The 26768-nt window shown below is 44.5% G+C and overlaps 1 protein-coding gene across 6 annotated transcripts in view; it reads right to left on the reverse strand.

The window, feature by feature from the left end:
- The window catches only part of ADAMTS14 (ADAM metallopeptidase with thrombospondin type 1 motif 14), a 99755-nt gene that overhangs the window by 29100 nt on the left and 43887 nt on the right, over positions 1–26768 (reverse strand). For 3 of the 6 annotated variants that reach the window (XM_043476698.1, XM_043476694.1, XM_043476696.1), the window contains exons 5-7: positions 3487–3570; positions 2675–2822; positions 572–677 (exon numbers count right to left, since the gene is read on the reverse strand). In XM_043476698.1, the coding sequence (XP_043332633.1) occupies positions 572–677; positions 2675–2822; positions 3487–3570 (338 nt within the window). Of the gene's footprint in view, positions 1–571; positions 678–2665; positions 2823–3486; positions 3571–26768 lie in introns of all 6 variants that reach the window. The other 3 variants (XM_043476697.1, XM_043476692.1, XM_043476695.1) reach the window with 1 other exon arrangement.

The raw sequence follows: 26768 nt of genomic DNA on the forward strand, positions 1-26768 counted from the left end.
GTGGATTATTTGTTTTCTCCCAGCACATAGCGTCTTGCATGCTTTTGTGTCCCATTCTCCACGGAAGCCCTATTTCTAGAACAGGGCCTGGCACACAACAGGTGTTCAAGAACTACTGGTTGATTGAATGAATGAATACCCTCTAAACCAAATCCAAGTCCGAGGATCACGTAAGCCAGCCACTGGCCTGGCCCGAGTCCTGGATCTACATGCACCTGTCTAAGATGGACTCCAGCCAGCGCTCCACATGCAAGCAGCAGGGAGGCCTCGAGGAGTGACTGGACAGAGGGACAGAGGCCACCCAGAGAGCACAGTGCTGCCTCTGAGGGGACGCTCACTGAGCTGCCAAAGGCAGGGCCATGTCTGGTCTCCCACAGCCCTGGGATTTGGAGGCTGGGCCCAAGGCAGACTCAGAATTGCTCTCTGGGCCCCGGGGCTCCCTCCCCCCCGGGGAAGCTCCTCTGGCATCTCCCAGGAGCCTGGGATGGGAATCAGAACTGGGACAAAACCTCCCATACCCACAGACCTGCTTGGAGTTCAAGGCACAGCCCGCCCCCATGGGGCGACTTACACATGGCCGGTCTCATGGGCCACCACAAAGGCCGAGGAGAAGCCGTCTTCGTGGTTGAGGGCACAGCTTCTCAGGGGGTGGCACATGCCGGTGACAGGCGCGTACCCTGCCGGGGATGGGGAGAGAGGGCAGAGAGAGGTCACATGCAGGTGAGGCAGGACGCAACGAGGTCTGTTCTGAGCCAGCCACTGCAGGCACACCTGGATCAGGTCACTGCCAGAGGGTCCCGGGAGGAAGAAGGATTCTTGCAACGTCCTGCCCTCTATGTATGCAGCTGCAGTATGGCACCTGGGCCAAGCTGCCCCCGCATCCTAAGGCATGATGCCTTCCCTCCTGGCCTGCGGCTCCCTGCGCCTGTCAGCCCCTCCTCTAAACAAGGCAGCGTGCCCAAGCCTGCACACACCCAACTTCCAAGCTGCAGCCTTCCAGCCAGCCAGTCGGTCAGTTGACAAGCTCCACATATCTGTGCAGTGTGGTAGCTGGCAGTGTGTTAGACACTATGGGGAGAATAGAGGAATCAGGGGCCAGCCCGCACCCCCATCCTATAGCGCATCCACACCCGTGAGCGGCAGACAGCTTTGCAGGCAGACCAGGGTCAGCAGGTTACTTAGGGGTGGGCCTGGAGGGCCAGAATTCCAGGAGCACAAAGGGATGTGTGGGGATGACTGGGAGTCACCCAGGGAATGGGTCTAATAGGAGGGGTTGAGGGGACCAGGGAATGACTTATGAGGGGCCTAGAGCTAGGGCTGGGGGAGAGGTGAGAGACTCTGGGGAGGTGGGGGTGGACACGTGGAAGGGAGGACATGGGCAGAGTGAAGACACGACTGTGCAGGCCTCAGGAGACGCGGGCAGTGCAGAGGGCCAGCACATGGCAGCCACGGTGAGGCCAGCACTGGCTGAGTGGCTTTCTGTGAGAGGCCTGTGATCTAGGTGGCTGCATCCCCCTCTCCCCAGGGCCTGTAATCGGCTGGGAGAGCAGCCTGGGCTGGGGAAGACCTTTGAAGAGGGGGCAATGGCAGAGAATGCTCCCTGCCCTGGGCTTTCAGCCAACCAGGGCCAGACACTATTCTCTGTCTTCAGAACTGCCAAAACCCTTTCCTGAGATGGTCCTGGGGGTATAGAGGTTTCTGGGGTCCTACCTGTTCTGGAGGTCTGGATGTGCTCAACAGCACATGTGAGTACATACGTGTGTGGGTGTTTGTGTGCACGTGTGCCTGGGCAAGAGTACATGTTTGTCTGTACATGTGTGTGTCGATCTGTGTGTGTACAAGCTCGCCTTGAGGATTTCACGGATTCAGACAAGCAGCCCTGTTGGGTACAGGCTGACCCTCTTCTAGCATCAGACCAGAAAACACTAAGAAGCCCTCAACTTGGTGTCTGGAGATCCAGTCTGAGTTTCAGCTCTGTCTCCTCTCTGCAGTGGGGCCTGGGCAAACCTTGTTGCCACTCTGGACCTTGGTTTCCCCTTACAAAAAGCTAGAGGTGGGGGGAGGTGATCCAAGCTTCCTGAGTTTGCAGAGCGCACTCAGCCAGCCTCTGTCACAGACACTGTGCATGCATCCTTCGGGCCTTTTAGCAGCCTGGGAACAGAGGACAGCAAATATACGACTATTTCCTCCACTCCACAGTGGGGAGAGTTCTGAGGATGCGTAAGCTCAGCTCACTGGGCTGCAGAGTCATGGATAAGCAGGGAGAGCAAGGCCTTCCTTCCAGAAGACCACACTGGCCCTATTGCAGGTTCCCCACCACCAGCTGCTGAAGACGGAAGGATACAGTGTGGGCAGGAGCACCTTGAAGGTCACTGAGACCTTCATGCAGCCAAGTCCCAGGATGGTGAGCACAGGGCCAGAGCCTGATGCCCAGCCAACTGCAGGTTCAACCAAAGCAGCAGGGACCAGAGTGGGACCCCTTCTCTCTCCCTAGTCCCTAAGAAACCACTGCAAAGCTTGCACACCTGTCCGGCCAGGTCCTGCTCCAAAGTCCCAAGGATATTTTTGTTGAAAAAAATTCCTCCAGTCCTCCTAGGGCAGCCCCAGAGACAGCCTCGGCCCCTGCCCTGCAGCTGCACACACCTGGCCATGGCAAATACAGTACCTTGCATACCTGAGGGTCCGAAGTCCTGCCGAGTGAGGAAGACGACGTGATCATGGTGCTCTGCGTGGCCGGGGTCCTGGCGCTGCTGAGAGTGGGCCCAGCGACACACCTGCTCCAGGCTGCGAGAGGGGTTCCCTCGCTCGATCAGGCTCAGGGACTGTGGGGCCAGAGAGCGGGGTGGGTGGTCAGATCCCGCAGATGACAACAGGCTCCCATCAGCAGAGGACACCGAGGCCCAAGCGACAGCAGTGCCTTCCCCAGGGTCACTGACTCTGGCTGCCGCAGGCACAGAGTCCAACCCTGCTTCAGGGAATGTTCCTGTGCCAAGCTCCGTGTCAAGACCCCTATTTGCTGAGAACTGATGATCTCTAATCCCTCAACAGGCAGGTGATGTTCTGAGCCTTTCCTCTCTACATTCATTGTCACTTAATCTTCACAGTAGCCTCTAGAAGAAAACCCTGTTTTCACTCCCACATGGGGAAGAACAAGCAACAGAGCCTGGGGCCCAACCCTAGCAGGACTCATCTTGGTCGCTGTTGCCTCTCTAAGCCCCACTATCCCCATCGATTCAAGGAATGGGACCTCCAGGTATAGGGATCAAGGATTGTCCATTTATCTGACTGGGGAAACTGTAAGTCCCACTTATCAACCCCAGATGCCTCTGCCACTGAGACCTCAACTCTCATGGTCTCTGGGCTCTGATTCTGGAAATAAAATGTTTCCTAGACACTGCTCTCCCTTCCCGACACCCTAGCTTGTCTGATGTTCTTGCCTCACACGCCATCTCCCTCCCAATCCTGCCTGCTGACAAAGAGGTTTACCTGTCGGTAGCCAACCATGATCAAGCGGACAAGGGCAATGTTTATGTGGACCCCCAGGGACTCATCGTGATAAATCTCATCCACCTGCAAGAAGAGACAAGTATATGGTGTTGGGAAAAGCCAGTGTTCATTAAAGGCCCACTGAATGCCAGGTACCTGACATGTTATCCTACTTCATCCTGACAATGGCCTTATTCAGCAGGCATTCCTATCCTCAGATGAAGAAACTGAAGCAGAGGGAGGCAAGAGAACCTGCCCAAGGACACACAATTAATGAGTTGCAGAGCTGGGATTCAAATACTGGCTGGCTGAATTCCAACACTGAGCTCTCTCCATAAAGCCATAGTGGGAAGTGGCCTGTTCTCAAACCCAGCAACTCAGACTCTCATCTTTTTACATCTCTGAAGAGGCCTTTCAGAAATGCCACTCAGCTCAGGTCACTCATCCTCACAGCCCTGTTTACCTTTCCCGTGACCCATGGCATCATCTGCTTGCTCTGTAATACCTGGGCACTCCTCCATAGCAAATCCAGGGGGAAAGTGCTTCAGGGCCTTGGACCAGAAGCTTCAGCATCACTTGGAGCACATTAAAAATGCAGAGTCTTGGGCCCACCTCCTGAATCAGAGTCAGAGTTGGAACGAGCTCCCCAGTGATTCTCAGGCACGGTCAAGTGTGAGGAAAGGAGCAGTGCATTGGATTACTCCCTTCTCCCACAGGCTCAGGGACCTGTGGGGCAGTCCCGACACAGTTCATCAAAGAACACAGACCCCGTCCACTCGCCTGTTGAGGAAGTCCTGGAACCATGTCCATGACAGATGGACACCACCTCTGCTTGTCCATCTCCAAGAACAGGCAGCTCACCTGCTCCTAAAGTTGTCCATCTCCTGAGTGGTCCCACTAGACCACTCCAGCTTCTTTGTCTTAAATAACTTTTATTCCTGGATGTAAAATATTTCACTCTAAAAACTCTGAAAAGCAACTCCCCCAGAAAAAAAGAGAAGAAAAAAGTCAGAGGTGATCCAGAGATGGAATAGTAAGATGAAGCTCACCTCCTCCCATAAGTACATCAAAAATACATCTACATGTGGAACAGTCCTCACAGAATATCTACCAAGCATTGGCAGAAGACTCCCAGCCTCTGAAAGAGCAAGACAGTCTCATGCAATTGGGCAGGACAAAAAAGAAAAAAAAAAAAACAAAACTGAGGAAGGCAGTAGAACTGGACCTGTGCCCCTTGGAGGAAGCTATTAAAGAGGGAAGGTTCCTGCACCTGGGAAGTCCCCTCACCAGCAGGGAAGTCAGCTGGGACAGAGGGGATGCTTTGGAGCCTTGGAGGAGAATGCAGTAACTGGTTTGAAGCAGCTAGAATGGAAAGAAACCTGTACATACGGTCAGTACCATCACTCTGCACTCCCCAGCCTGAGACTCGTGGCCACCAGGGTGGACAGGGGCTGGGTGCTGAAGCTTGGGCTTTGGAGATTGGGCCTGGGGAGGGGACCAGGGTGGGCTATGAGCAAAGGGGCAGGAGTCTGGCGTGACCCCATCTGAGGGTTTATGCAGAGGAGGCCTGGGCTGCCTTAGAGACCAGGTGCCACTGTATGGGCAGTGCACAGAAGCAGGGGCAAAACTCACCAGTATAGCCTTTTTCCCTACATGAGCTCTCAGGTGGCAGGACACTATCTACAGGAGCTCCAGGCGTGTGTATGAGCTGCCATTATTGCTCCTCCACCCCTAGACTTCAGGCGCAGTCACACGCCTCTACCATCCTCCCCAGCACCTTGCCCCAGGCTTCAGGAGCTGTCTCAAACCACTACTTTTACCTCCTCGGCTCCGGAAGTGGTCGCAGACTCCCTCTGCTCCCGTGGCGTGCTCCAGGGGCACATGTGAGCCACCACTGCCACAGAGGACCCAACTGCTACATCTGCACATCCCCATCAAGGGGATCCTCAGCACACACTGAGGACAGAGGCGACAGGCATCCCTACTAAAAGCAGCCCTCGCACCAAAAATACTAAGCCCACACAAGCTACACAGGGATGGTCCCACCTATAAATGGCCCTCTAAGACCACAGTAGACAATTGTTTCTCCTAAACTCACAGAATAAGAGAAATATAAGCAAAATGAAGAAGCAAAGGAACCATTCCCAGTTAAGACCAAGTCCCTGGTGGTCCAGTGGCTAAGACTCCATGCTCCCAAAGCAGGGAAACTGGGTTCAATCCCTGGTCATGGAACTAGATCCCATATGCTGCAACTAAGTCCCAGTGCAGCCAAATAAATAAATATTTTTTCAAAAAAAAGAATATACAGGAAAGAGAAAAATCACAATTGGAAAGCAAATCACCTAAATAAGACCGTACACAGATTTAAAAAAAAAAAAATTCTGTGGAAGCAGTAACCACAATTAACAGCAAAGGGATGAACATGAAGATGTAAAAAAGGTCATCAAAGTCATAAAATGTGGGGGAGGAGAGTTAGAAATGTTGAGTTTTTTCATTTCTTAGAATGTGTTTAAGCCTATAAGACTATCAGTCTAAGGCAAGTAGATATAGGATGGAGTCAATATACTTGAAAAAAAGGGTAACCACGAATCAAAAACATGCAATAGATTCACAAAAATTAAAAAGAAGAGAACATGAGCATCATGAGCATAATACAAAAGAAAATCAACAATCCACAAAAGGAAAAACAAACAAACAAAGGGATAGACAAGAAATATAAAATCAACAGGAAAACAAGGTTTAAATGGCAATAAATACATATCTATTAATAATTACCTTAAATGTCAATGGACTAAATGCTCCAATCAAAAAATACAGACTGACAGACTGGATAAAAAAACAAGCACTACAATAGGCTGCCTACAAGAGACCCACTGCAGGGCAAAGAACACACATAGATTGAAAGTGAAGGGATAGGAAATGGTATTTTTTGCAAATGGAAATAAAAAGAAAGTGGGGGTCACAATACTCATATCAGACAAAATAGACTTTAAAGCACAGACTATAAAGAAGGACAGCATATAATGACAAAGGATCAACACAAGGAGAGGATCTTACACTTGTCAACATATATGCACTTAATATACGAGCTCCTAAATGTGTAAAACAAATAGTAACAGACCTAATTGGCCAAATGTGTAAAACAAATACTAACAGACATAAATGGAAAAAAAGACAAGTATACAAAAATGGTAGGAGACTTTAACACCCCATTCACATCAATGGACAGATCTTCTAGACAGAAAATCAACAAGACAGCTCATATCCTAAATGATACAATAAAACATACTTAATGCATATTTTCAGGATATTACTTCCAGAAAAAGCACAGATTACATTCTTTTCAAGTGCATATGGAACATTCTCCAGGATTGACCACATAAAAGGGTACAAAACAAGCCTCAACAAATTTAAGGATACAGAAATTATCTCAGGCATCTTTTCTGACCGCAAAGGCATGAAACTAGAAATCAACCACAGAAAATAAGTGAGGAAGAAACAATTACATGGAGACTAAACAATATGCTTCTAAAAAAAAAAGGGGTCAACAATGAAGTCAAGGAGGAAATTTTAAAATATCTTGAGACAAAAGACAATGAAAATACAACCATACAAAATCTATGGGATGTAGCAAAAGCAGTTCTAGATGGATGTTCATAGTGATATAAGCTTTCCTCAAAAAAATGAGAAAAATCTCAAACAAACAAGCTAATCTACCACTTATAAGAATTAGAAAAAGAAGAACAAACAAAACCTAAAGTCAGAAGAAAGGAGGAGTAATAAAGATCAGAGAGGAAATAAAACGGAGAGAAAGGAAAACAATAAAGCCAAGAGGTAGTTCTTTGAAAGGGTAAACAAGATTGACAAACCTCTGCCCAGGCTGGTCAAGAAGAAAAGAGAGAACTCAAATGGACAAAAAAGAAATGAAAAAGGAAACTAACAACCAATACTGCAGAAACACAAAAAACCATATGAGAATATTATGAACAATTATATGCCAACAAATTCGATAACCCAGAAGAAATGGACAAGTATCTAGAAACATGCAGCCCACCAAAATTGAATCAAGAAGAAACACATGATTTTAAAAGACCAGTCACTAGAGGTGAAATGGAATTTTAAAACTGTAATTTTAAAACTCTCTACAAACAAAAGTCCAGGACCAGATGGCTTCAAGGCAAATTATACCAAACATTCAAAGAAGAATCTATACTGATCCTTCTCAAACTCTTCCCAAAAAGTTGAAGAGGAGAGAAAACTCCCAAAGACATTCTATGAAGCAACCACCACTATGATACCAAAACCACAAAAGACACCACCAAAAAATAAAATTATGGGCTGGTATCACTGATGAATATAGATGCAAAAATTCTCAACAAAATATTAATAGGCTGAATCCAGAAACATATAAAAAAATTATATACCACAACCAAGCGGGATTCATCATCCCAAGTTCACAAGGATGGTTCCATATATACATATTAATCAATGTGATATGCCCCTTAAACAATAGACAAAAACCACATGATCATCTCAATAAATACAGAAAAAGCACTAGACAGACCACTCATGATAAACATCCTTACCAAGGTGGGTACAGAGGGAATCTCTCTCTACACAGAAAAAACTATTTATGGGAGGAGCCAAGATGGCGGAGGAGTAGGACGGGGAGACCACTTTCTCTCCTACAAATTCATCAAAAGAATAACTGAACGCAGAGCAAACTTCGCAAAACAACTTCTGATCGCTAGCTGAGGTCATCAGGCGCCCAGAAAAGCAGCCCATTGTCTTCGAAAGGAGGTAGGACAAAATATAGTGAGACAAAAGAGCTGAGGATGGAGACCCGTCCCGGGAAGGGAGTCTTGGGCGGCATTGCTTGGGGTGGGGTCCGGGCCTGAGTGCCCTGGGGGCAATCGGAGGGAGCTTCTGTGAGTTGCCGGCTTGAACTGTGGGAGACCAAAGGAGAGAGGGTAAATTGACTGGCCGAACACACTGCCGGCCGGTCGCAGAACAAAGAGACCGAGAAAATCCAGAGAAGAGTTCGCAGGCTGCGGACCGGCCCAGCCCCGCCGGAGGCAGGAGGCAGGGGGGAGGGGAAGGTCGCGGAGAGACACAGGGCGCAGGCACCCGACCGGCGCGGGCGGGGACTGGGGCTGGGGAAGCGGAGGGCAGAAGGCGCGCGCACCCGACTGGCGCCAGAGGAAACTGAGACTGGGTCCGTGGAAGGGAGTGGGCGCGCCACACCTGGGGAGAGTGCGCCCACCAAGCCCCTGGCTGCCTGGACCGCTCTGATGGGGAAGGCACAGAGAGCAGGCGCAGCTTTTCATTCTGCGCTTTTGTGGAACACCCGAGGGCTGGAACCTAGCGCAGCGCGGGGCGCGCTCCATATAGAACAGCCGGGAGCCTGAGCAGCACAGACGGAGAAAGCAGCGTCAGCCCCTCCCGGCAGCGCCAGCCCGTCCCCGCGGCGCAAGCCCCTCCCTGCCCCGCAGAGCGACGGAACTAGCTACCTGAGTAAGAGTCCACCTCCGCCCACCTGTGTCAGGGCGGAAATGAGGCTCTGAAGAGACCGGCAAACAGAAGCCAAGTAAACAAAGGGAACCGCCTCAGAAGGGACTGGTGCAACAGATTAAAATCCCTCTAGAAAACACCGGCTACACCGGAAGGGGCCTGTAGATATCGAGAAGTGTAAGCTGGAACGAGGAGCTATCTGAAACTGAGCCGAACCCACACTGACCGCAACAGCTCCAGAGAAACTCCTAGATATAATTTTACTTTTTTGTCTTTTTTTTTTCTTTTTTTCTTTTTTCTTTTTTATTATTTTTTCTTTTTTCTTTTTTCTCTTTTATTTTCCTTTAAAATCCCCTATTACTCCCCCATTACTCCTTAACTTTCATTTCCATAGATTTTTACGATTTTTTTAATTAGGGAGAAAACAAAAATTTTTTTTTCTTTCTTTCTTTTTTTTTCTTTCCTTTTTCTTTTCTATTTTCTATTTTTCTTTTTCTCTTATTTCTTTTAAAGTCCTCTAGTACTCCTCTACTACTCCTTAATTTTCATTTTCAATACACTATAACCTTACAAAAAAAAAAAGAAGAGAAGCCCTATTTTTAAACCGAAGGTTATTCTCTCCCAATCTTGACTCTCTGTTTTCTACCTCAGAACACCTCTATTTCCTGCTTTCCCCTTCTCTTCCCAATCCAATTCCGTGAATCTTTGTAGGTGACTGGGCTACGGAGAACACTCTGGGAACAGACAGCTGCGTAGATCTGTCTCTCTCCTCTTGAGTCCCCCTTTTTCTCCTCCTGCTCATCTCTATCTCCCTCCTCCCTCTCCTCTTCTTCATGTAACTCTGTGAACCTCTCTGGGTGTCACTAACGGGGGAGAATCTTTTTGCCATTAACCTAGAAGTTTTCTTATCAGTGCTGTATAGTTGGAGAAGTCCTGAGACTACAGGAAGAATAAAACTGAAATCCAGAGGCAGGAGACTTAAGCCCAAAACCTGAGAACACCAGAACACTCCTGACTACATGGAACTTTAAGTAATAAGTGACCATCCAAAAGCCTCCATACCTACACTGAAACCAACCACCACCCAAGAGCCAATAAGTTTTAGAGCAAGACATACCATGCAAATTCTCCAGCAACACAGGAACATAGCCGTGAACGTCAACATACAGGCTGCCCAAGGACACACCTAACACATAGACCCATCTCAAAACTCATTACTGGGCACTCCATTGCTCTCCAAAGAGAAGAAATCAAATTGCACGCACCAGTACACTGACGCAAGCTCCCCTAACCAGGAAATCTTGACAAGCCAATCGTCTAACCCCACCCACTGGGTTAATCCTCCACAATAAAAAGGAACCACAGACCTCCAGAATACAGAAAGCCCACTCCAGATACAGCAATCTAAACAAGATGAAAAGGCAAAGAAATACCCAACAGGTAAAGGAACATGAAAAATGCCCACCAAGTCAAACAAAAGAGGAGGAGATAGGGAATCTACCTGAAAAAGAATTTAGAATAATGATAATAAAAATGATCCAAAATCTTGAAAACAAAATGGAGTTACAGATAAATAGCCTGGAGACAAAGATTGAAAAGATTCAAGAACTGTTTAATAAAGACCTAGAAGAAATAAAAAAGAGTCATTTAAAAATGAATAATGCAATGAATGAGATCAAAAACACTTTGGAGGGAACCAAGAGTAGACTAACGGAAGCAGAAGATAGGATAAGTGAGATAGAAGATAAAATGGTGGAAATAAATGAAGCAGAGAGGAAAAAAGAAAAAAAGGATCAAAAGAAATGAGGACAACCTCAGGGACCTCTGGGACAATGTGAAACGCCCCAACATTCGAATCATAGGAGTTCCAGAAGAAGAAGACAAAAAGAAAGGCCATGAGAAAATACTCGAGGAGATAATAGCTGAAAACTTCCCTAAAATGGGGAAGGAAATAGCCACCCAAGGCCAAGAAGCCCAGAGAGTCCCAAACAGGATAAACCCAAGGCGAAACACCCCAAGACACATATTAATCAAATTAACAAAGATCAAACACAAAGAACAAATATTAAAAGCAACAAGGGAGAAACAACAAATAACACACAAAGGGATCCCCATAAGGATAACAGCTGATCTATCAATAGAAACCCTCCAGGCCAGAAGGGAGTGGCAGGACGTACTGAAAGTAATGAAAGAGAATAACCTACAACCTAGATTACTGTATCCAGCAAGGATCTCATTCAGATATGAAGGAGAATTCAAAAGCTTTACAGATAAGCAAAAGCTGAGAGAACTCAGCACCACCAAACCAGCTCTTCAACAAATGCTAAAGGATCTTCTCTAGACAGGAAATGCAGAAAGGTTGTATAAATGTGAACCCAAAACAACAAAGTAAATGGCAACGGGACCACACCTATCAATAATTACCTTAAATGTAAATGGGTTGAATGCCCCAACCAAAAGACAAAAATTGGCTGAATGGATACAAAAACAAGACCCCTATATATGCTGTCTACAAGAGACCCACCTCAAAGCAAGAGACACATACAGACTAAAAGTGAAAAAAAAAAAAAAAATATTTCATGCAAACGGAGACCAAAAGAAAGCAGGGTCGCAATACTCATATCAGATAAAATAGACTTTCAAATAAAGGATGTGAAAAGAGACAAAGAAGGACACTACATAATGATCAAAGGATCAATCCAAGAAGAAGATATAACAATTATAAATATATATGCACCCAACATAGGAGCACCGCAATATGTACAGCAAACACTAACGAGTATGAAAGAGGAAATTAATAGTAACACAATAATAGTGGGAGACTTTAATACCCCACTCACAACTATGGATAGATCAACTAAACAGAAAATTAACAAGGAAACACAAACCTTAAATGACACAATGCGACCAGCTAGACCTAATTGATATCTATAGGACATTTCACCCCAAAACAAGCAACTTCACCTTTTTCTCAAGTGCACACGGAACCTTCTCCAGAATAGATCACATCCTGGGCCATAAATCTGGTCTTGGAAAATTCAAAAAAATTGAAATCATTCCAGTCATCTTTTCTGACCACAGTGCAGTAAGATTAGATCTCAATTACAGGAAAAAAATTGTTAAAAATTCAAACATATGGAGGCTAAATAACACGCTTCTGAATAACCAACAAATCATAGAAGAAATCAAAAAAGAAATCAAAATATGTATAGAAATGAATGAAAATGAAAACACAACAACCCAAAACCTATGGGACACTGTAAAAGCAGTGCTAAGGGGAAGGTTCATAGCATTACAGGCTTACATCAAGAAACAAGAAAAAAACCAAATAAATAACCTAACTCTACACCTAAAGCAATTAGAGAAGGAAGAAATGAAGAACCCCAGGGTTAGCAGAAGGAAAGAAATCTTAAAAATTAGGGCAGAAATAAATGCAAAAGAAACTAAAGAGACCATAGCAAAAATCAACAAAGCTAAAAGCTGGTTTTTTGAAAAAATAAACAAAATTGACAAACCATTAGCAAGACTCATTAAGAAACAAAGAGAGAAGAACCAAATTAACAAAATTAGAAATGAAAATGGAGAGATCACAACAGACAACACTGAAATACAAAGGATCATAAGAGACTACTACCAGCAGCTCTATGCCAATAAAATGGACAACTTGGATGAAATGGACAAATTCTTAGAAAAGTATAACTTTCCAAAACTGAACCAGGAAGAAATAGAAGATCTTAACAGACCCATCACAAGCAAGGAAATCGAAACTGTAATCAAAAATCTTCCAGCAAACAAAAGCCCAGGACCAGATGGCTTCACAGCTGAATTCTACCAAAAATTTAGAGAAGAGCTAACACCTATCTTACTCAAACTCTTCCAGAAAATTGCAGAAGAAGGTAACTTCCAAACTCATTCTATGAGGCCACCATCACCCTAATTCCAAAACCAGACAAAGATGCCACAAAAAAAGAAAACTACAGGCCAATATCACTGATGAACATAGATGCAAAAATCCTTAACAAAATTCTAGCAAACAGAATCCAACAACATATTAAAAAAATCATACACCATGACCAAGTGGGCTTTATCCCAGGAATGCAAGGATTCTTTAATATCCGCAAATCAATGTAATACACCACATTAACAAATTGAAAGATAAAAAATCATATGATTATCTCAATAGATGCAGAGAAAGCCTTTGACAAAATTCAACATCCATTTATGATAAAAACTCTCCAAAAAGCAGGAATAGAAGGAACATACCTCAACATAATAAAAGCTATATATGACAAACCCACAGCAAGCATCACCCTCAATGGTGAAAAATTGAAAGCATTTCCCCTGAAATCAGGAACAAGACAAGGGTGCCCACTCTCACCACTACTATTCAACATAGTGTTGGAAGTTTTGGCCACAGCAATCAGAGCAGAAAAAGAAGTAAAAGGAAATCCAGATAGGAAAAGAAGAAGTGAAACTCTCACTGTTTGCAGATGACATGATCCTCTACATAGAAAACCCTAAAGACTCTACCAGAAAATTACTAGAACTAATCAATGAATATAGTAAAGTTGCAGGATATAAAATTAACACACAGAAATCCCTTGCATTCCTATATACTAACAATGAAAAAAAACAGAAAGAGAAATTAAGGAAACAATACCATTCACCATTGCAACAAAAAGAATAAAATACTTAGGAGTATATCTACCTAAAGAAACAAAAGACCTATACATAGAAAACTATAAAACACTGATGAAAGAAATCAAAGAGGACACAAACAGATGGAGAAACATACCGTGTTCATGGATTGGAAGAATCAATATTGTCAAAATGGCTATTCTACCCAAAGCAATCTATAGATTCAATGCAATCCCTATCAAGCTACCAACGGTATTTTTCACAGAACTAGAACAAATAATTTCACAATTTGTATGGAAATACAAAAAACCTCGAATAGCCAAAGTAATCTTGAGAAAGAAGAATGGAACTGGAGGGAATCAACCTGCCTGACTTCAGACTCTACTACAAAGCCACAGTCATCAAGACAGTGTGGTACTGGCACAAAGACAGAAATATAGATCAATGGAACAGAATAGAAAGCCCAGAGATAAATCCACGAACCTATGGACACCTTATCTTTGACAAAGGAGGCAAGGTTATACAATGGAAAAAAGACAACCTCTTTAACAAGTGGTGCTGGGAAAACTGGTCAACCACTTGTAAAAGAATGAAACTAGAACACTTTCTAACACCATACACAAAAATAAACTCAAAATGGATTAAAGATCTAAATGTAAGACCAGAAACTATAAAACTCCTAGAGGAGAACATAGGCAAAACACTCTCCGACATAAATCACAGCAAGATCCTCTATGACCCACCTCCCAGAATATTGGAAATAAAAGCAAAACTAAACAAATGGGACCTAATGAAACTTAAAAGCTTTTGCACTACAAAGGAAACTATAAGTAAGGTGAAAAGACAGCCCTCAGATTGGGAGAAAATAATAGCAAATGAAGCAACAGACAAAGGATTAATCTCAAAAATATACAAGCAACTCCTGCAGCTCAATTCCAGAAAAATAAATGACCCAATCAAAAAATGGGCCAAAGAACTAAACAGACATTTCTCCAAAGAAGACATACAGATGGCTAACAAACACATGAAAAGATGCTCAACATCACTCATTATCAGAGAAATGCAAATCAAAACCACAATGAGGTACCATTACACGCCAGTCAGGATGGCTGCTTTCCAAAAGTCTACAAGCAATAAATGCTGGAGAGGGTGTGGAGAAAAGGGAACCCTCTTACACTGTTGGTGGGAATGCAAACTAGTACAGCCACTATGGAAAACAGTGTGGAGATTCCTTAAAAAACTGGAAATAGAACTGCCATATGACCCAGCAATACCACTTCTGGGCATACACACTGAGGAAACCAGATCTGAAAGAGACACGTGCACCCCAATGTTCATCGCAGCACTGTTTATAATAGCCAGGACATGGAAGCAACCTAGATGCCCATCAGCAGATGAATGGATAAGGAAGCTGTGGTACATATACACCATGGAATATTACTCAGCCATTAAAAAGAATTCATTTGAATCAGTTCTAATGAGATGGATGAAACTGGAGCCCATTATACAGAGTGAAGTAAGCCAGAAAGATAAAGAACATTACAGCATACTAACACATATATATGGAATTTAGAAAGATGGTAACGATAACCCTATATGCAAAACAGAAAAAGAAACACAGAAATACAGAACAGACTTTTGAACTCTGTGGGAGAATTGAGGGTGGGATGTTTCAAAAGAACAGCATGTATTCTATTTATGGTGAAACAGATTCACCAGCCCAAGGTGGATGCATGAGACAAGTGCTCGGGCCCTGGTGCATGGCGAAGACCCAGAGGAATCGGGTGGACTGAGGGAGGTGGGAGGGGGATCGGGAGGGAATTTACTTGTAAATCTATGGCTGATTCATATCAAATGTTGACAAAAAAAAAAAAAATTAAAAAAAAAAAAAAGAAAAAGCTATTTATGATGAACCCACAGTGAAAAGCTGATAGCCTTGCTACTAAAATTTGGAACAAGATAAGGATGCCCACTCTCACCTCTTCCACTCAACATAGTATTAGAAGTCCTATCCACAGTTTTAAGACAAGAAAAACAAATAAAAAATATCCAAATTGGAAGGCAAGAGGTAAAACTGTCATTATATGCAGATGACATGATTCTATATACTCTAAAGACTCCACACAAAAGCTACTAAAACTGATAACTGAATTCAGTAAGGTAGCAAGATACAAGATTAACATACAGAAACTGGCTGCATTTCTTTACATTAATAATTAAATATCAGAAAGGGAATGTAAAAAAAAAAACAATAACTTTCAAAATCACACCCCCAAAAATAAAATACTTAGGAATAAATCTGACCAAGGAGGTGAAATAATTATATGCTGAGAACTCTAAATCATTAACAAATGAAACTGAAGATGATTCAAACAAATGGAAAGATACACCATGCTCTTGGATTGGAATAATTAATATTGTTAAAATGGCCACACTACCCAATGCAAACTACAGATTCCATGCAATCCTTACTAAACTACCTATGATGTTTTTCACAGAACTAGAACAAATAATCCAAATTAAACTTACATGGAACCATGAAAGACCCGGAATTGCCAAAGTAATCCTAAAGATAAAGAACAAAACAGGAGACATAACCCTCCCAGACATCAGACAACACTATAGATCTACAGTAATCAAAACAGCATGGTATTGGCACAAAAAAAGACATACAGATCAATGGAACAGAATCAAGATCCCAGAAACAAACCCACATACCTATTGTCAATTAATCTTGAACAAAGGAGGATCCTAATCAAACTTACAAGTTTTTGCACAGCAAAGTATATTATTTAAAAAAAAAAGAAAAGACAACCTATAAGAGAAAATATTTGTAAACAATGAGATCAACAAAGGCTTGATTTTCAAAATGTACAAACAACTCATACAACTCAACAACAAAAAAACTATCCAAAAAATGGGCAGAAGACCTAAACAGACATTTCTCCAAAGAAGAAATACAAATGATCAATACACACATGAAAAGATGCTCAACACTGCTAATTATTAGAGAAATGCAAATCAAAACTACAACAAGGTACCACCTCACAACAGTCAGAATGCCCATCAGTAAAAAGTCTACAAATAACAAATGGTGGAGAGGATGTGGTGAAAAGGGAATCCCCCTCATTGTTGGTTGGAATGTAAGTTGGTACAGCCACTATGAAAACAGTATGGAGGTTCTTCAGAAAACTAAAAATAGAACGACCACATGATACAGAAATCATTTCACTCCTGGGCATGTATCTGGACAGAACTATAATCCCGAAAGATGCATGCACCACACTGTGTTCATAGCAACGCTAATCACAATAGCCAAGACATGGAAACAATCTAAATGTCCATCAACAGATGAGTGGATAAAGAAGATGTGGTACACACACACACACACACACACACACACACAAAGGAATACTACTCAGCCATTAAAAATGAAATAATGCCATGTGGAGCAACATGGATGGATCTGAGATTATCATTTTAAATTAAGTCAGACAAAGATAAACACCATAGATACCACTTACATGTGGAGTCTAAAATATAACACAAATGAACTTATCTATGAAACTGAAATAGACTCAGAGACTTAAAGAACAGATTCGTGGTTGCCAAGGGGGAGGGGGTTGTTAGTAGATGTAAGCTATTATAGATGGAATGATAGACAAGATCCTACTGTATAGCACAAAGAACTATATTCAACATCCTATGATAAATCATAATAGAAAAGAATATTTTAAAAAAGAATGTATATATGTGTGTGTGTGTGTGTGTGTGTGTATAACTGAACCACTTTGCCATACAGCAGAAATACAACACTGTAAATCAACTATACTTCAATTAAAAAAAGAAGCTCCCAAGTTATAAAAAATAAGAAAAAATAGTTAAGTCTCCTATTAGTATCACCCAGATATATAGTAAGTGCCATTAACACAGCTTCCCGTCACCCATGTGTATGCATGTGTGCCATTTTACAAAATTAGAATAATACTGAATATACTGCTTGCAATTTTCTTATTTCATGAAACATCATTCTGTGGATTTAAAAGCATCACCTCTAACGTCTACATGTGACGAGCCATCACTTATGTAACTACTCTTCTAGGAGAAGTGGCTTATCCAGGACGAGAAATGATGTGTTCACTGGGTCAGTGTCAGTACCCAGCAGTGCAACTGCCAGGAGTCAGAGTCCTGGGTTTAATCCCCAGCACTGCCCCTTAGCAGCTGGGAGGCTTGGGGCATGTCAGGTGACTCCTTAGAATCTCTGTTGCTGTAGAATGGGGACCACAATGGCTGTCATGGGCTGGCATGTGGATGCTCATGCCAACTCAATATCTGGGGATGACGAGTGAGCACCACAGGCAGAGAGGCCCATGGGTACAGTCAGTGATGGAGCAGAAGTGGAACCCAGCCTCTGACTCTTGCCGGCACAGCTTCCTGGGAGTGAGGATGGAGATTTGTGCATGACCCTGTTCACACCACTTTACCCCGCCATGCCTTTCAGCTCATGAGCAAAGGAACCAACCTATAATCCACAAAGGGATTGCTATCCAGCAGATGGAGAAGTAATGGCATGGCCAACCCTACACATGAGAGTCCCACGGGGATGGGAAGGTGGGGACGGGGACCAGAGATCTGTTCCTGTGCTCACGCACCCCTCCTGGGCCAGCAAGGACAGAGCCTGTGAGCACAGGGCTGCAGCAGCAGAAGCCTGGGCACCATGGAGTCCCAGCCCACTCTCCCAACCATAAGTGTGTAGACCCCAGAGGGGCCAGCATCAGGCTTCCGCCCTGCCTGGCACCCAGGCCTGGACCCAATTAGGACCAGAGACCAGTGCCTGCTGTGGGACAGCAGGCCCCTCAACGCCCAGCACACATAACAGTGGACAGCGCGATGGGCAGGGGGCCCTCCCTCCACCCTCCTCCCCTCTCCGGTAGGAGCAGAGACATCATGGGAGCCAAGTGCTCAAATGCATAAACAGATTAACATCCATCTCTACCGCCTGCCCATGACTCATCCTAGAAGACCATGCACATGTATTCTACCTCACAGGATTCCACCCTGAGGACTCTGATGACCTGCTGAAATGATATTCAAGCAGCAGTAGGATGACACAAAGAACCCCAACATCTCAGCCCCTCCAACACCGCTACAGGGTCTTCCTGCCACACAAAGGCACGGTGGGTGTCTCAGATCCCACTGATGTGCACTGTAAGAGTGCAACCAAGGATGGGGTGATAAGCAATGCACGCTCCACACAGCCACATCTGGGCACCTCGTATACACATGTAAACTCACCAGTGACCCCAGGACAGGGAAAGCGGAACTAAGATCCCGCATGCCTTGTGGCATCATGGCCAAAGGAAAAACAAACAAACAAACTAGAGTACCCAGGCCACTGCCTTCCTGCCCTCCTCTTTCTCCAAAGTGGACCAGGCAGAGTGCTGCCAGAATCCTGCTACGTTACTCATTTGTGTCCCTCACGCAGCAGGCCAAGCTCACCGATCAAAGTCTGCAGTGAGCCCTGCTCTAACACTGCATCTCCAGGCTGGCACGCTGGGAGAGAGGGGGCTGCTGTTCTCTGTGCAGGAGGCAGAATCAGAGCCAAGTGTTTGATACAGGTGGGAGGTTGAATGGTACTTCCTGATGCAAACTCCCAGTCCCAGGTTACTGTCCTAAATGCAAATACAGAGCTACAGAGCAAGCAGGAAGGGACATGCCATCTGGAGCGACCCCTCGGTGCTCTAAAATAACCTGGACACTAAAGGGACAGACAGGTGTACCAAGCCCTTGGTGCAGACCCCTCATGCCCCACCCCAGGGGTCAGGAGAGAGGAAGACAGTGAGTGTGGGAAGGAGAGGTCAGACAGGTCTTACTGTTGGATCCAGAATGATCCTTGACTGAGAAGGTCAACTCTTCACAGGAGATGGGCAGAGGCTTGATGTAGGGGAGGGGAAGTCAGGAACTACATGAAGCCACCATGACAGTCCCGAACTTATTGGCAATCAAGGTAACTCAGGCCACCTCCACATGACAGGGAGTTTCTTCCTAGCCCATCAAGGCACTCTTGGCCCTTAGAAAGCTCCCCGTGCCATGAGCCCCATTCAGTCTTCCTGTGCACCGCCCCCCCTGGCCTCAAGTCTCCCTCTTGAGTGCATCGGCTCCACTCCTGGGGACAGACAGTGGAGGAATTTCCCTCCAAGCTCACATCAGTCAAAGAGAATGTCTTGTAAGACATCTGTAGGCAGCAAGAGAGAAAGAAAAGTCACTCACCAAGGAAGGACCACTGCCTTGGGAGTAGGTTTCCAACAGTAACTAGGGAGACCCTGAGGTAACACCATCAAAGCACCAAGAAACCATCAACCTAGGATCCTGGACCCAGTAAACCATCTTCTAAGAACCATGATGAACTGAAGACATTAGCAAGTAAAATAAAACTGAGACAGGCACATGGAACCCACTAAAGGATCCATAGGAAAGGAAGATGGAAAATGAACCCTGTCCCCGAACACAGCCTAAGTACAAGACTGGATGAAGAGTTTTGAGGCTGTGATAGGTGCGTGGTTCAGCAATGAGAGACAGTCTGGTCTTTTCTTAGATTAAATAAGGATAATGAAAAGAAAGCAACTAAATTTTCTCTCTTATTCCACCCTCCAAAAGTAGGGTTGGCCTTGCCATTTCAGGTCCCCCAGTCCGACTGTCTCTGGGGCTCTGGCTCATCTATACACACCCGTCTTGGCCCTTGAGTGGGACCTCAGTGGCTTTGATTCAGCTGGAGCTACAATGACACTCCACATAGGACAAGGAGGTGGCTGGACATGACTGCCATGCTCAGCAGAACTGCAGAGGCTGCCAGGCACATGGGTTCCACCCACAGCCCTGAGCTGGTGCTGGAGCCCCAGAGAGAGGGTGAGGCTGCCTGAGTGGCCCAGGACCCCAGCCTTCTGGCACACACACAGGGCTGCTGCCCAACAGGCTCTGGCCTGGCTGTGCACTCAAGGCCTGGCTCTGTTGGCCTCCGCCCCCCAACGACTACTTCTCAAATGCCAGAGGTGAGGCCAACGAGCCAGCTCAGGGGAGATCAGGAATTGCTTCCCGTGGTTGTACGCACAAGCATGATTGCTCCAAGACACACCCATGGGGCAGAAAAGAACACTGTGTCTGGTCTCCCTGCTCCCCGCACCTCGGCCAAATTCAAGGTCACCTGCCAAGACCCCCCAGGTTAGAGTTCCACATAACATATTGGCCTGGGATGGCTATTGGCTGTGTACCAGAAAAACAAGCAAAGGTCAAGACTCTGATCAAGGGGAGGCAAAACCACAGAAGGGAGACAGTGGCTAGAGAGAACTAGGGTTGGAGGCAACTCTGGTCACGCAACACATACAATGTATCAGGCACCCTGCTGAGGGCACTCTTATGGAGGGAGGAATTATTCTTGTTTCACATGTCAGAAATCCAAGGCTCACAGAGGTTAAGTAAGTAACTCGCCCAAGGTCCCAGTTAGAAAGTGGGAGGGCTGGGATCAAATCTTTGTGGCTCTTAGCCACTATACACGGCAGCTATCCAGAACCAGTTTCGGTGGCAGGCTGGCTGGGGTGGTGGTGAAGATGAAGGGAGGGGGTTTCTATGTCCAGTGAACAGTCACACAATCCAGTGAACAGTCAGGGATTGTTGTAAAAACCCTTTCTCTGCTCTCCTGTAACCCTGCATGGCCAGGCCTCCCAAGGGCCTTGTGGTCAAGCCCAGGGAAAAGGAAGAAGGGAAGGAGGGTCTACTGGGTGGGAGCTCTGCCTGAAGGCAGGGTCAGACTCAGGGTGCCTGCAGCAGAAATGCCCATGTTTCAGCCCATGGTTAGAGGGGGAGAGCTAAGCCCTAGGGAGCCCATGTGAGTGGGCCTTCCCTTCTGGACCAAGCTGGCAGCTGGCAGCCTTCCCTTCTGGACCAAGCTTAGATGGGCTTCTCCTTCTTGCTTCCAGCAGAGACAGTTCCTGGCCAACCTCACTCCTAGGGACCATTGCTTCTGAGGGGCTACAGAGCACAATGTTCACCTACTTCTTGGCAGCTAGGTCCAGCAGGGCTCCACAGGGAGGTGTAATGTGGAAAAAGCCAGTCTCAGGCCCGCCCTGTGCTCAAACATGACAGGGCATACACTGCCACCCAAGGACTGACACAGCCCACATTTCCCAGCATCATCTCCACAAACCCTCCCAGCAACCTGCCTGGAAAGAAGTCATAACCCTTCTTTCCTTTTAAATCAATATTTTAAATTTTAGAATATTTTAAATTTCAAATTTTAGAATAGCTTCAGATTTTCAGAAAAGCAGCATGGAGAGTGTGGAGTTCCCTGTGATTAATATCTGCCATGACTATGATACATTTGTCACCATGCATGAACCAATACTGACACATTCTCTGTGTGTGCGTGCTAGTCATTCAGTCGTGTCCAACTCTTTGTGACCTCATGGACTGTACCCCACCAGGCTCCTCTGTCCATGGGATTTTCCAGGCATGAGTACTGGAGTGGACCACCATTCCCTTCTCCAGTGGATCTTCCCAACCCAGGGATTGAACCCAGGTCTCCTACATTGCAGGTAGATTCTTTATTGCCTGAGCTACCATGCAAGTACTTACTGAAGTCCATATTTTTTCCAATTTTCCTAATTTAGGGGTGTTGTCCCTTTTTTTGGCTCCAGGATCCCATCCAGGTCAGCACATTGCATTTAGTCACTTTATCTCCTTCTCGGACAGCAAGGAGATCAAACCACTCAATCCTAAAGGAAACCAACCCTGAATATTCATTGGAAAGACTGATGCTGAAGCTGAAGCTCCAATACTTTGGCCACCAGATGGGAAGAATCAACTCACTGGAAAAGACCCTGATGCTGGGAAAGATTGAAGGCTGAAGGAGAAGGGGATGACAGAGGACAAGATGGTTGGATGGCATCACCAACCAACTCAATAGACATGAATCTGAGCAAACTCTGGGAGATGGTGAAGGACAGGGAAACCTGGCATACTGCAATCCATGGGGTGGCAGAGTTGGACACAGTCTGACCACTTAACAACAACAATTAACATCTCCTTTGGCTGCCTCAGACTGTTTCTCCTCTCTGATGTCCCTCGCACTTTCCTGGTTTTTCACGGCCTAAGTGGTTTCTAGGAATATTTGTTAAGTATTTTGCAGCTGCTCCTTCAATTTGGGTATGTCTGATGTTTTCTCCATGGTTAGACTGAGGATATGGATTCAGGGAAGACCACAGAGGTAAGCACCCTCATCACATTATGTCACAAGTCCATGCTATGGAACTTGCCTGGTGGTTCAGCGGTTAAGATTCTGTGCTTCCACTTCAGGGGTCTTAGTGGGGGAACTAAGATACCACATGCCAAGTGGCATGGCAAAAAAAAAAAGAATGCGTGCTACAAACATGACATCACTGTTGATGTGGACCTTGACCACCTGCAGAGAAGCTGCTTGCCAGCTTTCTCCACTGCAGAGTCACTACCTCCCCCGCCACTTAGTCTGGCTTCCATGCTCTGCTCTTTAGAAGGAAGTCACTACGCACCGTCCACACTTGAGGAGCATGGAGTTAAAATCCACCTCCTCGAGGGCAGAGGATCTATGTCAGTTATTTGGAATTCCTCTGCAGACATTTGTTTCTTCTTCTCCATTTATTTATGTATTCAACCATTCATTTATCAGTATGGACTTGTGGATATTTATTTTATACTCTGGGTTATAATTCAACACCTCATTGTTTATTTTATTGCTGGAATTGTCCCAGCTTTAGCTGTCAGGAGCTCGTCCACTTGGCTCCTGTCCTTTTAATACATGCCTATCATTTTTGGCTTGGGGGTCTTGAGGGGTACTTCCTTACTTTCTGGTATTACAAGATGCTCATCTCAGGTATTCCCAGCCCTAATTCTAGAGTCAGCCATTCCTCCAAGGAGCTCCAAGGAACAAGGTATGTTATCCATGTTCTCATGGCTAGAAAAGCAGGCCCAAAGTGATGGAGGCACTTGTCTATGGGCAGCAACCATAGACAACACACAACTGTAGCAACCACAGTTGAAATTCAAGGCCAGTCATGTGCCTACCCAGGCCCCTCAGTGCCTCTGAACCTGAAGAGATGCAAGCAGCATTGCTTAAAGGCAGGGGAACAGCGACAATAACACTTCTGGCCCTTTCTCAATCCTGGGCCCTGGGGCCAGCCCTACTGTCCCTCAAGCTCTAACCTTTCTAGCAAAAGGGCATGTGGTAACTGCAGATGAGGTGCTTCAATGCAGGCTGCATCTCATGAGGCTGGGATGCTTGTCCTCCCTGTTTATGGCTGTAGAAGGCCAAGTGGCAGTTCTGGTATATTGCTACTGCCTGTTCTAGCAAGAGTCTCTTGTTATCCCTGGTGGCCTCATAGTATACTGCAATCCATCGACATTTCAGATAATGAACTGTTCAGGGACTATCTGAGGAAAGTATGCAAACCATAGTTGTCTGAAAACCTGCACTGCCACCTTCCAGTAGGATCAAGAAAACACCATGTGGATTTATCTCTGGGCTTTCTATTTTGTTCTATTGATCTATATTTCTGTCTTTGTGCCAGTACCATACTGTCTTGATGACTATAGCTTTGTAGTATAGTCTGAAGTCAGGCAGGTTGATTTCTCCAGTTCCATTCTTCTTTCTCAAGATTGCTTTGGCTATTCGGGGTGTTTTGTATTTCCATACAAATTGTGAGATTATTTGTTCTAGTTCTGTGAAAAATACTGTTGGTAGCTTGATAGGGATTGCATTGAATCTATAGATTGCTTTGGGTAGTAGACTCATTTTCACTACATTGATTCTTCCAATCCATGAGCATGGTATATTTCTCCATCTGTTTGTGTCATCTCTGATTTCTTTCATCAGTGTTTTATAGTTTTCTATATAAAGGTCTTCTGTTTCTTTAGGTAGATTTATTCCTAAGTATTTTATTCTTTTCATTGCAATGGTGAATGGAATTGTTTCCTTAATTTCTCTTTCTGTTTGCTCATTGTTAGTGTATAGGAATGCAAGGGATTTCTGTGTGTTAATTTTATATCCTGCAACTTTACTACATTCATTGATCAGCTCTAGTAATTTTCTGATGGTGTCTTTAGGGTTTTCTATGTAGAGGATCATGTCATCTGCAAACACTGAGAGTTTTACTTCTTTTCCAATCTGGATTCCTTTTATTTCTTTTTCTTCTCTGATTGCTGTGGCTAAAACTTCCAAAACTATGTTGAATAGTAGTGGTGAGAGTGGGCATCCTTGTCTTGTTCCTGACTTTAGGGGAAACACCTTCAATTTTTCACCATTGAGGATAATGTTTGCTGTGGGTTTTTCATATATGGCTTTTATTATGTTGAGGTATATTCCTTCTATGCCTGCTTTCTGGAGGGTTTTTATCATAAATCGATGTTGAATTTTTCCAAAGGCTTTCTCTGCATTTAGTGAGATAATCATATGGTTTTTATCTTTCAATTTGTTAATGTGTATCACACTGATTGATTTGTGAATATTGAAGAATCCTTACATCCCTGGGATAAAGCACACTTGGTCATGATGTATGATCTTTTTCATATGTTGTTGGATTCTGTTGAGGATTTTGTTGAGGATTTTTGCATCTATGTTCATCAGTAATACTGTCCTATGGTTTTCTTTTTTTGTGGCATCTTTGTCTGGTTTTGGTATTAGGGCGATGGTGGCCTCATAGAATGAGTTTGGCAGTTTACCTTCCTCTGCAATTTTCTGGAAGAGTTTGAGGAGGATAGGTGTTAGCTCTTCTCTAAGTTTTTGGTAGAATTCACCTGGGAAGCCAGATAAATCCACACACCTATAGATACCTTATCTTTGACAAAAGAGGCAATAATACACAATGGAGAAAAGACAATCTCTTTAACAAATGGTGCTGGGAAAACTGGTCAACCACTTATAAAAGAATGAAACTAGAACACTTTCTAACACCATACACAAAAATAAACTCTAAATGGATTAAAGATCTAAATGTAAAACCAGAAACTATAAAACTCCTAGAGGAAAAATAGGGTGAACACTCTCTGATATAAATCACAGCAGGATCCTCTATGACCCACCTCCCAGAGTAATGGAAATAAAACCAAAAATAAACAAATGGGACCTAGTTAAACTTAAAAGCTTTTGCACAACGAAGGAAACTATAAGCAAGGTGAAAAGACAGCCTTCAAAATGGGAGAAAATAATAGCAAACGAAGTAACTGATAAAGAATTAATCTCAAAAATATACAATCAACTCCTGCAGCTTAATACCAGAAAAATAAACGACCCAATCAAAAAAATGGGCCAAAGAACTAAACAGAGATTTCCCCAAAGATGACATACAGATGTCTAACAGACACATGAAAAGATGCTCAACATCACTCATTATCAGAGAAGTGCAAATCAAAACCACAATGAGGTACCATCTCACACCGGTCAGAATGGCTACTATCAAAAAGTCTACAAACAATAAATTCTAGAGAGGATGCAGAGAAAAGAAAACCCTCTTACATTGTTGATGGGGATGCAAACCAGTACAGCCACTATGGAGAACAGTGTGGAGATTCCTTAAAAAACTGGAAATCAAACTGCCATATGACCCAGCAATCCCACTGCTGGGCATACACACCAAGGAAACCAGAATTGAAAGAGACACGTGTACCCCAATGTTCATTGTAGCACTGTTTACAATAGCTAGGACATGGAAGCAACCTAGATGTCCATCAGCAGATGAATGGTAAGAAAGCTGTGGTACATATACACAATGGAATAATACTCAGCTATTAAAAAGAACACATTTGAATCAGTTCTAATGAGGTGGATGAAACTGGAACCTATTGTACAGAGTGAAGTAAATCAGAAAGAAAAACACCAATACAGTATATTAATGCATATATATGGAATTTAGAAAGATGGTAATGATTACCTTATATGCGAGACAGCAGAAAAGATACAGAGATTAAGAACAGACTTTTGGACTCTGTGGGAGAAGGTGAGGGTGGGATGATTTGAGAGAATAGCATTGAAACATGTATATTACCATATGTGAAATAGATTGCCAGTCCAGGTTCAATGCATGAGACAGGGTGCTCAGGGCTGGTGCACT

The sequence above is a fragment of the Cervus canadensis genome, chromosome 8, assembly GCF_019320065.1.
Source record: "Cervus canadensis isolate Bull #8, Minnesota chromosome 8, ASM1932006v1, whole genome shotgun sequence".
NCBI lineage: Eukaryota > Metazoa > Chordata > Mammalia > Artiodactyla > Cervidae > Cervus > Cervus canadensis.